Raw genomic sequence first — 14,556 nt, 5'->3', positions numbered from 1 at the left:
AGTAATACAATTTACCTCAGAAGGGCATTATAAGAATTATAGAATCATAGTAGTTTCCACAGTCTAGACTGTAAGATGGTGCCAATTCTAAACCCCATTTTGACCCCTTCTAAAAGATTCACAGACTTGATCGCTGAAAGAAGAGAAGTTATCAAAAAAGAGTGGATTTACACTTTAAAACAATTATTCTAACTTATTTTTTCCACTCTTAACTCAAAATGGCTTAATGTGAAAATCTCAGAATTGTGTGATGCATTGATCCCCAATGAAAGCTGGAGCACAGATCTAGTTTTGCCTTTTTTGAGTATCTAATTCTTTGTTTACATATATATTGTCTGTAGGCTTCCACATACAGATCTTAATTCTTCCATTTTGCTTGTATCTTGTGTAGCCATTTACATTTGTGCGAAGTGGGCATAAGTGCTACCATTCCAATTTTATAGAGTTTTAGAATATCTTTGCACCTACTTTGCACAATTGTAAATGATTCCACAAGGTACAAGGCAGTGGAGAATCAATCTCAGAGATCTAGATGCCTCAGATCTCCTTGACAATCTGGATACAGACCTGCAAATTACACAAGTACAACAGTGGTGGTGGCATTGGTAGGTGCTCTTCTCCTGACAAGAGTGGTATCATAAGGCTTCTCTTATGTGGCTTCTTCATTCTTTCCTTGCTGAACATTCCCTGATGGTGGCTTCAAGCAATTACTCATCATCTCTAAGGGAGCTCATATGTGGTGTTCCATAGGGCTCCATCTTGTCTCCCTCCCTGTTTCCATCCTTGTGTACATGGGGCCAGTAGGAGCATTAGTGGGGAGGCATGGGCTGCAGTATGTTCATTTTGTTGATACCCATCTCTCCTTCGCTATCTTGTGTGATCCAGCCAGTGCTATTGAATGCTTTACTCAATGTCTGGGTGAGATTGGGGCACGGACGAGGTCTAGCTGACTGAGATCAATGCCAATAAGACTGGAGTGATACTGGTTTGGGTGCAGGAAGCAACCAGAGAAAGAGAGAGAGAGCGTTATATCTACCTCTTGCTTGGAGGACTTGTACCCACCTTTTCACAATCTGGGGCATCGTTGCACCCCAGCTGCTGTTTAATGACTACATAGCAGCAATGACCAGGAAGGCTTTTTTCCATCTCCGTCAGGAGAGGGTGACCACTCTTTTTGTGGATGTGGTCTTTGTCCCCTCATGACTACTGTAATGCACACTAATGAGGCTACACCTTAAATCAGCTGGAAACTGAAGCTTGTTCAGAATATGGCAGCCTGCTTATTAAGCAGAGTATCTTTCTGGAAGCATATGACACCAGTGCTTCTGCATTGTCTATCTGTGGTTTCTGGGTGAGATTTAAGATATTGATTTTGAATGATAGGTTCCAAGCTATTTAGGATTCTGTCTACTTTAGGGACAGCTTCTCGCCATGCATTATTGCTGCAGAAGTCAGCATTGGTGCTCAAGCTGGAACCCCATCTGTATAAAATAGTAGCTACTAGCAAGACATTCTACTTGAGGTAACCTAAACTTTGAAACTTACTCCCCATCCCGTGTTTGTCCAGAATAGCTTGGATCTGTTGATCTTCAGGGAACACTGCCCCCACTTTTGGGGTGGGATAATTGGTTGGTGAGAAGGAATATTGTTTGGGGTCTGCTTTCATCATTTCTTAGTTATTTTCTAGTTTGGGATGAAGAGAGGTCTCTGGTTTGGTTAGGTTTGTTATGCAGTTGTATTTTTGATTCATGACAGAGACCTGGAGTCTTTGGGTTAAGTGCTTTTTAAAGAGTTAGTATAAATTGAAATAGTTAAAGAAATAAACATTAGAGGAGTTGGCTTACATATCTGTATATTGGGTAAGATTTTTCATCATTCTTTTCTAAAATGACCTTTTCTAAACTTACTAGTGTTACGAAGAAATAGAATAATTTTATTTTTATTTTTTTGAATAATAGAGAAATTTCCTTATAAAAAAGATTCATTGAGAAAGTGCTAAGGTTCTGTCTAAATATTTATTAATTTAAAACAACATTGTTGTAAATAAAATATTTGTAAAAAGAAAAAACCCCAAACATTTGAAGTCAGAAAGTTCTAAGTTAAAGTTAAAAAACAAACAATTGAAAATTAAGAAATTTTAGTTTTTCAAAACCCTGAACACTGGAAAGTCTCAAAATACTCAGAACATTTTCCATCACTAGCTTTATCTTTCTGTCCCTTTACCCTCACTTCTCCTCCAGTTACAGGTGGAAGACCCTCACTAGTGGCCATATGGAATAAATGCCAGTTTTCCCTGAATAACTTAGATTTTTGCATTATGATAACATCTGCAGCTATCCTGCTGGCCTGTATCAAGTACAGGGATATTTTAGGCCTTTATTGTAAGGGTAGGCTATTTGGGAGTTTTTCATCATATGATCAGGGTGAATGTGGAAAAAGCTGATCTCTGGTTTTGGTGGCATGGGACTTCTGACTATATAAGTAAGGTTAATAGCGTAAAATTGGGCTCCATCTATAGTTGTTGTGTGTGGCCCATTTGTGGAGGGTAATATAAGACAATATGGTTGCTGGCCTGTGGGAGATCTCTGTGATGAGGAGTGGATAGTTTTGCAGCTCATAGGCCAGTATGGTATCTTTATTCCTGGATAGTAGGTGATTGTGGAAGTTAAATGCAGGATAGTGGTGGGGGAGTTGAGGTTGGTATTGGAACTGTTACTGTGTATTTTCACACTTTTTTTAAATAGGTATGGGCCCAAACCAAAACACTGCATACAAATTCACCACAGAATTTCAGATCCAGACTTTGCAGCTCCTGACTTCCATATTTTTTTAGAAAATTCCTATTACTATTACCATTCATCAGGAACTATTAGAGGTGGCCGCAGTTGTACTTTTGAAATAAATATGGCTTTTTAAAAGGATATAGAAACTTAAAGATGCCTGCTTTAAGTTATTTTCTAAATATTTTATTCAGGTTTCTCCCATCTTGATGTCATGCTTGTGGAATGCTATGATCCAAAAGGTGACCAGTGGAATATTCTTCAGACTCCTATTTTGGAAGGTCGCAGTGGCCCTGGATGCGCAGTTCTTGATGACAGTATTTACCTTGTCGGAGGCTACAGTTGGAGTATGGTGTGTACCTGTTTTCTGAAAATGTCTCCTCGTGCAGTTTTTAGTTACTGTCTGAAAAAAGTTGTGCCTGTTCTTTTTTTCCTTCTAAGAAATGCTGAAAATATAAATCAAGGGCTGTCAAAATCTTGGATGCATTGAAAATGTTCTTGAGGCTGATTTACAGCTTGGTTTGTAAAGCTGACATTACTTATTGATTTTCTGATGGAAATAATCTTATTTCATTTCCAATTTTATTTTATTATGAAAATATAGATTAAGGGCTAAGTCCCATATTTTTAAAGCTATATAGGCATTGCTCCACTTAGCGTTGCACTGCCAAAGTTATTTAGGAGCCTAAATCTTATTTACAGAAGTAATTTAGGGAATTAGGACATTAACTGACAGTAGGATTTTAATGACTAGGTGCCTAACTCACTTTTGAAAATGGGACTTAAGCTCCTAAATCAATTAGGCTTTGCAATGCTGAGAGCAGCAATGCTTAAATAGCTTTAAAACTCTGGGCCTTAGCCTGCAAACACTGTTGCTTAAGTTACATCCATAAAATACACACATACATGTAAAATAAGAAGCTCCACTGAACCCTGGGGATTGGGTATGCAAAACAGGTGCTGTGAAATGTTGTAGTCTAAAGGATTTAGCACATAGTTGGGTATCAAAAGGTCTGGGGTTATAATCCCAGCTCTTCCGCTGGCTCCCTGCATGACCTGGCGCAAGTCACTTCACAATCTAAGTTCCCCAAAGGGGACTATTAGTACTTACTTACCTGTTTTATTCTGTTATTGTGAGGTTTAGTTGATGTCATACAGTGCTTTGAAGTCAGGATTGACGTCAGTGGTACAGGATTCGACCCATAACGTACTACATAAAATTAATTGTTATTGATTGAACTCTCTGTGTAAAGTGCCTATTTGTAAGTGTGTATCTGCCTGCACAATTGCCTTTTGGCACCCATGTACATTTTTATAGGTTAAAATATGTGAAATTTTTTTGAAAATGTAGCCCTACATGTACATTTTGATGTTATTAAACAAGTGTAATTTTAATGTATGTTTGAGATCTTGCTTCCCTCACTTACATGAATAGTCCCATTGACTTGGACTGAAGTATTTTTACCAACACATTGAGCCTGGTTCTCCTCAAACTTACACTACTTGTACAGCACGGTAGCTCTATTGACTTCTGATTTACTGCCGGGTAAAAGAAAGATCAGCCCCTTTATAGTTGACTTTAGAAAAAATGAAGCAAAGCTTTGGTAATGTTATTTGCATGATGTACATGAGTATATGCACTAATGAAGCTGGGGAAGAGGACATGGATTGATTTAAGACAGCTTCAGGGTTTTTTTTAATCTGAGCATCAGTCACTTATAGAGAACTTTTAGCATTTTTTCATTATTTCAATTTCCTTTTAAGAGAAGATATTTTAGAATAAATTATTTTAATTTGTACGAGGTGCAGTGATACAAACGAGGGGTATAATTTGGCAAAATTGAGTAGTGATTTTGGGTCACTCAATACTTGTATACTTCACTAAAGACACTTTTAGAGGAACAACGAGGCGTTCGGTGGCACCTTGAAGACTAACAGATTTATTTGGGCATAAGCGGAAAGCCCAAATAAATCTGTTCGTCTTTAAGGTGCCACCAGACTCCTCGTTGTTTTTGTGAATACAGACTAACTTCTGATACTTTAGAGGAACTTGGTTTTGAGAGGGTGAATGTTCAGCACTTTATGACAATTGAGCCTGTTTAATCTGTCTCAAGTTTTGCTCTCACAATGTTTCAATAAGATTTTGTTCTATCATAGGGAGCCTACAAATCTTCTACTATTTGCTACAGTCCTGAGAAAGGAACCTGGACAGAACTAGAAGGAGATGTAGCTGAGCCACTTGCAGGTCCTGCATGTTCGACTGTCATACTGCCAGCCTGTGTACCGTACAACAAATAATATTCGAGAAGCACTGAAATGAACAATATTACATTCTGGAAAGTAATAACGGGTGACGTAAATATTTTAATAGAACAGAATTCCTGGCAAAACAAAACTACCATAATTGACCCCTTATCTCAGATTTATGCTTTAAAAGCAAACTGGGAACAAAAAGTCTCATCTCAGATAGATGCCGGTGTCTTGTGAAGCAAGTAGCCAGAACACACCGAACATTACATGCTGACAGACTGCCATTTCAGACTGATTTTAACTTTTTTCCCCGCTACAGAAATATTCTTCACATGGGTTTTAACTTTTAAAAATGAAGGCTAAATGTCCAAATACAGCCTGAAAAGACAAGATCAGTTTTGTGCATTATATTCTACCTGCATGTGATCTATGTGAAGTCATGAGGGTGTTGTGTTCATGAATGCTTCAAAACTCAGATACTGAAAAGCTCACTCTGCATTGCAGAACTGTCTCCCCCTCTGTAATCCTAACCTACAGCTACTTCATATGCTCTGCAAGCAACACAGCATCAAAATATCACAAAGGTAAAGAAATGTCATTCCATTTTTGCACAACTTGGCTTCTCATACACTCTGCCTTCAAAGTCCCCATATGTAAGTGTAGTGAAGAGCAGACTACGATGAAAGTGATGCTTTACAGAGCACTTCTTGCAATAGTGATTTTAAGGATTAGGAACAAATTCTGCTCTTAGTTACACTGGTATAAATGCAGAGCCACTCCACTAAAATCAATGGAATGAATGTTTTTATAGCTGGTGTGACTGAAATCTTGGCCTAAACCTCAAATTCTGGGTTTACAAAGTAAGTTTTTCTCATAAGCAGTTAAAAGACAACACAGTCCATTAATACAGTAAACATACAAGAATTCTTCTTCATTTTCACTAACATTAGAAGTGAACACCCTTGCTATTTGCTTTCAAAGACAAGACCACTGAATTTATGCATAATGGTACCTCTTTGGACTTTTAAATTAGTATGCATACAATTGAAGGGACTCTGGTAACTGGCTAAAATCCTCGTCTCTGATTTCACAATTTGAAAGGTTTTCTCTGTTGATCCAGAAAAATACAGGGCTGGATTCTCCACTGCCTTATACCTTGTTTAGTTATTTACATCTGGTAAAGTGAGTGCAAAATGCTATCAGATCAGAACAGTAGCATATGACACCCACTTTACACAGTTGTACTTGATTACATAGGGTGCAAGGCAGTGGCAAATCAGGCCCAATGTGTTTTTATGCTTATGTCTTCCTTTTGCAGCAGTAACTGACTTACAAACACTGTGCCTGCTTCTCCACGTCCTCTTGGCTTACATAAGGATTTCGACCTGTACACAATGCATATAAAATACTTCTTCTTTGAGTGCTTGCTAATGTCCATTCCATGTTAGGTGTGTGTGCTCACCACATGCACCAGTGCCGGAAGTTTTTCCTTCAGTGGTATCTGTAGGGACCAGCTCTGGCACCCTCAGGAGTGGCATGCATATGCACCAGTCGAAGGGGCACCACCAGCCCCCTCAGTTCCTTCTTACCACCAGTGACGGTACTGGAACATCTCCTTGCTTTGGCAAATACTCTTACCTATGTTCTTCCTATTATTTATTCTGTTAATAGTTCTTAGATAAGTAGTTCTTTTGTTCTCTTAATAGTTAGTTAATAGTACAGTAGTTAAATTAGATAGTCCCTTAAGGGACTTAGCCCAGGGATGGGGCATGCCTCAGTCCCCGGGCTTCAAGCCTTGTGATCGCTGCAAAAAGCCTATGCCGATCAGCGACCCTCATCAAAGCTGCTTGAAATGTCTGGGGGAAACCCATGTTAGTAATAAGTGTCACATCTGCAAGAGCTTCAAGCCAAGAACTAAAAAGGAGCAGGACATAAGACTGAGAGCGCTCCTCATGGAGCATGTCTCCAAACCACCGAAATCAGACTCCACTCCGAGCACAGTGGCATCAGCACAAAGTGTGCCACCGGCACCGGCCTCCCAATGCTGGTCCCAGTCCCCAGTACCCGCTAAAATGCAAAGGAAGCACACCAGGAGAGGGCGTTCTGCAACATCCCGTACTGAAAAGGAAAAGTCCAAAGAGGAGCATAGGCCCGTGTGGGACAGCATGTCTCTGGAGCCCAGCCAGGCACCTGCATCGCCGGCTAGGCAACCCAGCCCTCCTAGGAACCCACCAGCCACCCCGGGTAGTGGCAGAGGTTCCCAGCACCTGGAGGTCCCATCCATGCTGGAGGCCTTCCAGGCTGCAAAAGACATCATGTCTTTGCTGGTGCTACCGACACCCCGTCAAGATGTAGTTGTCTCTAGAGTGAAGCCGGCACTGGGGTCCGTGCAACGGTCTCCGTCTGTGCGTCATCGCTCCCTGGCACTGCGGCGGTCGATGTCAAAGCGGGATCCCCCGGGAGGCGGTTCTGACCTGCCCATACTGACTGGCCCTGTTCACTGGACTCTCGGCACCGGTCCCTGAGGTGTGGCATCACTTACCCTATGGTCAATGCAGATCCGTAGCATGCCACTAGTATCTGGAATCATGGCACCGGTCGCTGGAGAGGAGGCATCTCTCCTTGGGGCAACAAAGTCCACCAGGATCATGATGCCAATTGCCGGGACCACAAGACCAGTCCCTGGCACTGAGACACAGCTCTACGGACTCACAGCACCAGTCTCTGGGGTCCCAGAACACTAGACGTCGATTGCTGGTATACCGTCGCCAATCTGCCAAACTCCGCCGTCAGTCCCTGGACAGATGGCACCAGGACCTGGAACCCCGGTACCTGTCCCCCAGCCGCAGTCGCTGGGATAGCAGGCATGGAGGGACCAGGGATGCAGCATCAGCACTGCATTGTTCCCCCGGCAGAAACTTTCCTCCTCGGGCTTAGAGGCTGAGGAGATAGTGGGTCCCTCTGTACAGCCACACACAACCAGATCTGGGGGGGCTCCTCCAGGGCCACCAGCCAGTGCATGGCCCCAGGGCCAGTGGCCAGCCCAGTGGTACTTTTGGAACCCATAGGAGTTCCCCCAGGTATCGGAGACTCAAATGCAGCACTCAGTGTCAGGGGCGTCAGAGAGGAGGTTGGCAACAGACTCCCGCCCTCCCCTGGAATCAGAAGAGGGATCTGATCAAGAGGCCCAGAAGCACCCTCCGGCCTCGACGGAGACCACCCATGCAAGGGATGCTGAGCTAGCCCCTCCCCCACCTTCGCCTCCTCGTCATCCTCACCCGACAAGGCAGTGGCAGGACTGTCCAAGACAGTGCCACAGGATGATCCCAAGGCACACCAGGAGCTGCTGAAGAGAGTGGTTGCAAACTTGGGATTGGAAGTAGAGGAGTTGGCGGAATCCTGTGACACTTTATTCGACATTCTGGCCGCGGTAGCCACATTTAGGGTGGTGCTCCCAGTACATGAAGGGGTAGTAAAGCTGGTAAAAGCCTTATGGCAGACCCCATTTCTCTCCTGCCCATTTCCAAGCAGGCAGAGAGGAAGTATTACGTCCCTGCAAAAGGGTTTGAATACCTGTATTCCCATCCAGCCCCAAACTCTTTAGTAGTCTCTGCGGCCAACGAAAGGGACAGGCAGGGGCAATCCAGCCCAATTCCCAAAAACAAGGATGGAAAGAGGCTGGACTTATTTGGCAGAAAAAATTGTTCATCTGCCAACCTCCAATTATGAATGGCAAACCATCAGACCTTACTCGGGAGGTATGATTTCAAGTGTGGCAGTCTGTGCCCAAGTTTGCAGACTCGCTGCCGGAAGACACCAGTCAAGAGTTCCTGGCGATTTTGGATGAAGGGAGAAATGTGGCAAGGGCCTGCCTGCAGGCTGCCTCCAACATGGTGGACTCAGCTGCCAGGTCCATCACAACAGCCATGTTGATGACATGAGCATCGTGGCTGATGTCTTCCGGGCTATCAACGGAGGCTCAGCAAACAATCCAGGACCTCCCCTTCGATGGCCTAGCCATTTTTTCAGAACAAAGAGACACGAGATTACATGGCTCAAGGTCTCTAGGGCTACTCTACATTTCCTGGGTCTCTATACACCGACCCCTGCTAGAAAGAGATTCAGACCACAGCAACCTCAAAGACCAACCTGTCAGGCCCGACCGGAGCCCTACCACAGGAAGGGGAAGGGCTATAAGTGCAGACAAGGCCAACAACCAGCCCTTCTTCCCACTTGGGCTCCTCCCGCTACCCGCCTGATAACAAGCAGGCGTTTTGAGGGTATGCCCAAGGGAGACCTCCCAGTCTGCAGCCGGGATCCTGCACCCTTCTTGTTTTCAAACCACCTTTTTCCTTTCCTCCCCACTTGGGCCGCTATAACATTGGACTGGTGGGTCCTCAGCACTGTGGCAATGGGGTATACCTTACAATTTATTTCTACCCCCCACTACCACCACCCTTCCCTGTCCCTCTTCAGGGACACTTCTCACGAGCAACTTCTCGCCCAAAAGGTGCAAGCCCTCCTGTGAGTTGGGGCCATAGAAGAAGTCCCCTTACACCTAAGAGGGAAAGGGTTTTACTCTTGGAATTTTCTCATTCCGAAGGTCAATGGGGGTCTGTGCCCCATATTGGACCTGCGAGGCCTCAACAAGTATCTCAAGAAGTTGAAGTTCCGCATGGTCTTCCTGGCCTCCATTATCCCCTCCCTGGATCCTGGAGACTGGTATGCCGCCCTCGATTTGAAGGACGCGTATTGCCATTTTCCAAGGGCACAGAAGATTCCTGCAGTTTGTGTGGGGCAATCCCACTACCAGTTCATGGTGCTTCCATTCGACCTGGCTATAGCACCATGAGTGTTCACGAAATGCATGTTGGTGGTCGCAGCCTACCTCAGGCGCCACGGCATTCAAATCTGCCCGTACCTCGATGATTGGCTCATCAAGGGTCGTTTGCCAGTACAAGTCCATCGCAGTGTTCAGTTGGTGCAAGCCATGTGCCAAAACTGTGTCTCTTGATAAATTAACAAAAATCCACATTGGTCCCAATGCAAAGAATAGAGTTCATGGGGGCAGTTCCGGACTCTACCTGAGTCAGGGCCTTTCTCGTGGAACCCAGATTCAAGACAATGTCTGGTCTCATTGCCCAACTGACGAGCCACCCTATCACCACAGCCAGGGTATGCCTCAGACTGCTAGGGCACATGGCAGTGTGCACTTATGTAGTCTGACACGCGCAACTGAGGCTCAGACCCCACCAGATGTAGCTGGCGTCAGTCTACACCCCAGCCAGGCACCACCTGGACAAAGTCCTTACGATTCTGCATCAAGTACTTACTGCTCTGGAATGGTGGTCCAACCCAGTAAACATGTCTGAAGGAATACCTTTTGCAGTCCCAAAAACCACACTGGTGTTAGTGTCGGACGTTGGCTGGGAGCCCATCTCAGATTGCTAAGGACCCAGAAGTTGTCCCGGGAAGAGTTGGCACTGTACATCAACGTCAGGGAGCTTGGGACCATCTGTTTGGCTTGCGAAGTGTTCCTCCTGCAACTATCCCATCAAGCAGTTCAGGTGTTGATGGACAATATGGCCTCCATGTTCTATGTCAGCAGGAAAGGAGGAGCACGGTCCTCAGTCCTCTGTCGGGAAGTCCTCCAACTGTGGGAATTCTGTGACCAGCATGTCATACACATCGCGGCTCTACATTTTCCCGGCATCCGAAACACACTGGCAGATCGCCTCAGCAGGTCGTTCTGTTCTCACCATGAGTGGTCCCTCCACTTGGAGATTGCCAGAATGATCTTTCAGAGGCGGTGAACTCCCCAAGTGGACCTGTTTGCCACCAGATGGAACAGGAGTGCCACCGATTCTGCTCCCTCCAAGGGCTCGACAGCAGATCGCTCTCTGACACTTTTCTCCTGTCTTGGGCAAGTGACCTGATGTACACCTTCCCACCGATCCCACTTATAAGCAGGACCCTCCTAAAAAATCAAAAGGGACAAAGCCAAGGTCATCATGATCACCCCAGCATGGTCGCACCAGCATTGGTTTGGCATGCTCATGGACTTGGCAACAGCGTCCCCATGGATGTTTCCCAACCACCCAGATCTACTCTCTCAGGATCACTGGAGGTTGCTGCACCTGAACCTCACCTCTCTCCACCACACAGCATGGATGATGTGTGTCTGAACCCAGAGGAGCAGGCCTGCTTCAGTCAAGTCCAGCACATTCTGTTGGAGAGTAGAAAACCCTCCACTAGAGCGACTTACATGGCAAAGTGGAAAGACTTCTCCTGCTGGGCGTCGGAGTGGGGGATCTCCCCTACTCAGTCTTCTCTGCAGTCCATTATGGACTACCTGCTAGCCTTCTCCTCGATCAAGGTGCACCTGGCGGCCATCTCAACCTTCCATCCCCACGTCCAGGACAGATCAGTATTCGCGCATTAAATGACTATGCCCTGGTCTACACTGGGGGCGGGGGTGTCGACCTAAAATACGGAACTTCAGCTATGCGAATAGCGTTGCTGAAGTCAGCGTATCTTAGGTCGACTTACCTGGCTGTGAGGATGGCGGCGAGTCGACCGCTGCCGCTCCCCCATCGACTCCGCTTCTGCCTCTTGCGAGCTGGAGTTCTGGAGTCAATGGGGAGCGTGTTTTTGGATTGATTTATCCGCGTCTACACGAGACGCGATAAATCGATCCCCGATAGGGTAGTGAAGACCTGCCCTATCAGGTTTCTTAAGGGCCTTGAAAGGCTTTTTCTGCCTGTCTGGGGCCTGGTGCCCCTATGGGTCCTTAACCTAGTCCTCTCTAGGCTCACTGGCCCTCCCTTTGAGCCTCTGGCCTCCTATTCTCTTTTGCGTCTGTCATGGAAGGTTGTGTTCCTTGTGGATATTATTTCAGCGAGGCAAGTCGCCGAGATTAAAGCCCTTACGTCGGAGCTCCTGTATACAGTGTTCTACAAAGACAAGGTTCAGTTGTGTCCCCACCCTGCCTTCCTGCCAAAGGTGGTATCGCCTTTCCATGTTAACCAGGACATTTTCCTCTCGGTGTTCTGCCTGAAGCCTCATGCCTCCAATGAGGAGAAGCGTTTGCAAACCCTGGATGTCAGACGGGCTCTGGCGTTCTACTTAGAGCATACCAAGCCCTTTCGCAGATTGACTCAACTCTTCGTCACAGTAGCTGACAGGATGAAAGGCCTCCCAGTGTCTTCTCAGAGGCTTTCATCTTGGATTACTACCTGCATCCATACTTGCTATGAGTTGGCACAGATTGTACCTCCACCAATAGTGACGGTCCATTCAACTAGAGCTCAGGCATCGTCAGCAGCCTTCCTGGCACAAGTCCCTATCCAGGATATCTGCTGGGCCACAACGTGGTCATCGATGCACACCTTCACAACCCACTATGCCATCACCCAGCAGGCCAGAGATAATGCTGGCTTTGGCAGAACTGTGTGGCAATCAACACATCCATGAACTCCTACCCACCTTCGGAAATACTGCTTGGGAGTCAGCTGACATGGAATGGACACGAGCAAGCACTCGAAGAAGAAAAAATGGTTACTAGCCTTCTGTAACTGTTGTTCTTCAAGATGTGTTGCTCATGTCCATTCCATGGCCTGCCCTCCTTCCCCTCTTTTGGAGTTCTGGCAAGAAGGAACTGAAGTGGGGGAACCAGCGGCGCCCCTTATAGTGGTGCATATTCACACCACTCCAGAAGGCACCAGAGCCAGTCCCCTACGGATACCACTGAGGGGAAAAACTTCTGGCACCAGTGCACATGGCGAGCACACACACCTACAATGGAATGGACATGAGCAATGCATCTCAAAGAACAACAGTTATGGAAGGTTAGTAACCGCTTTTTCCATTCTGGATCACTGGTGTTTTACATCCACTTTGCTCTCAGGCCAGCTCCTCAGCCGATGTAAATTGGCATAGCTCCATGAAAATCAGTAAAGGCACTCCAGTTTACACCAGCTGATGATCTGGCCCTTCATTTGTAAAGTTGTAAATGCTTACACTGTGAAAAGCAGTAGGGATCAGGCTGAGTATTTCCAAAGCTGTGCAAATTTCTGTTGATATAAATTGATGATGATGGTACATAAACAAGAAGCAAACAGCTACTGTACATTAGCTTCTGCTGCAGTAGGAATAGACAGGGGGGAAATCATTGTGTTTTTTACATACCGGTATATAGAAATAGAAAAAGGACAAATTTGGTTGGAAATTAAACTATACATTCAGGCTTCCAAGAGAGTGATATAAACAATGGAGAATAAATACTGTGGGACTGTTTCTCCATGGCATCACTCCATTTTTATGGCAGTGTAACTCTCTTGCATGCAGCAGAATTACACTGAAGTAAAACTGGAGTAATTCAGTAGAGACTGAGGCTGTACAAATGCAATAAAGCAATTGGTGAGGTAGCTGCCCATGCAGAAAAAGTTGTTTAAACAAATTATTTTCCAAAGCCACAGATAGCATCACTAAGGAACTCATAAAGGTGGAGTGTATATCCTGAAATCTCAATCCATTTCTACTGTAGAGTGCAATTTTAGTTGGTTTTGTATTTATTTGTATTGTTCATATCCAAGGGATCCCTTGTAAAATATATTTGGTGCAATCATGACTTTTTTCTTTTTTGTTTAAAGTGTATAAATATATATGAAAAGGAAACATGTTACAATATTAAACGAGGAAACCTAGAATGACATTTAAGATCAGGATAAGGTCTGCCATAAACCACTGACTGTTACCTGTCTCTACTAAAATGTACCATTTTAAATGGGTATTTGTTGTTCTTTTGAATGGTTCTTTTTTTACCAAGATAATTTAAAGATTTATGAGGCTTGTATGTAAATCTTTATGTTTCAGAAAGGCATGACCAAGGAAATTGCTAACTGAATAAGTCACAAAGAATGTAAATTTTGTACAGTATTAGAATGTGTAAATGAAGCTTGCTTGTAGGGCGAAAACTTTAAATAAAACTTTATGTACTAATTCAACTGTCTGCCATATTCCTACTTATAAAGTGTATGTATAAATAATATCTACATTAAATTCTTTGGAAGTTTTTTATCACGTAGATGCGTAAACATTTTTATTTTGCAGACATGCAAAACCATTTCACTGTTCTCCGAGAGTGATATACTCTATGCTCTAAATGTAATTAATCAAATTCTTCCCTTCAGTGCACATGCTTGGCCTATGTTTAAATCAGTAAAAGCCCCACATTCATGTCCGAGGGCAGAATTCGACCCCAGGAAAATACAAATTTCACTGCACACTTCTGAAATACACTTCTTCAGGTCTTTGAGTGTCATTTACTCTGCCCATTGGGAAAGGAAAAATTAATTCTCATCCATTTCATAATCAATTAAATGAAAAGGATCCTCATTAAATTAAATCCAAACTCTCGTTTGTATTCATGGGGATTTTTTTTGTCCCTCTTCACAATTTCCCTAAAACTGTGATTAACACTTCTGATTATGTGTATTTCATTCATTAGCCTAGAAGCACTAATGCA

At 44.4% G+C, this 14,556-nt stretch overlaps 1 protein-coding gene across 2 annotated transcripts in view; it reads left to right on the top strand.

Annotated features, from left to right (window-relative positions):
- KLHL14 (kelch like family member 14) overlaps positions 1-5,576 on the top strand; it is a 78,081-nt gene extending 72,505 nt beyond the window's left edge. For both annotated transcript variants that reach the window (XM_042857091.2, XM_005279969.4), the window contains exons 8-9: positions 2,975-3,132; positions 4,938-5,576. In XM_042857091.2, coding sequence (XP_042713025.1) covers positions 2,975-3,132; positions 4,938-5,078 — 299 coding nt within the window. In that variant the 3' untranslated portion in view covers positions 5,079-5,576. The remainder of the gene's footprint in view (positions 1-2,974; positions 3,133-4,937) is intronic.
- The last annotated feature ends 8,980 nt before the right edge of the window (positions 5,577-14,556 follow it).

The sequence above is a fragment of the Chrysemys picta genome, chromosome 2 (assembly GCF_011386835.1).
Source record: "Chrysemys picta bellii isolate R12L10 chromosome 2, ASM1138683v2, whole genome shotgun sequence".
In the NCBI taxonomy this organism is placed as follows: Eukaryota; Metazoa; Chordata; order Testudines; family Emydidae; genus Chrysemys; species Chrysemys picta.
The sequence above is the reverse complement of the archived record's forward strand: the minus strand, read 5'-3'. Positions and strand labels throughout refer to the sequence as shown.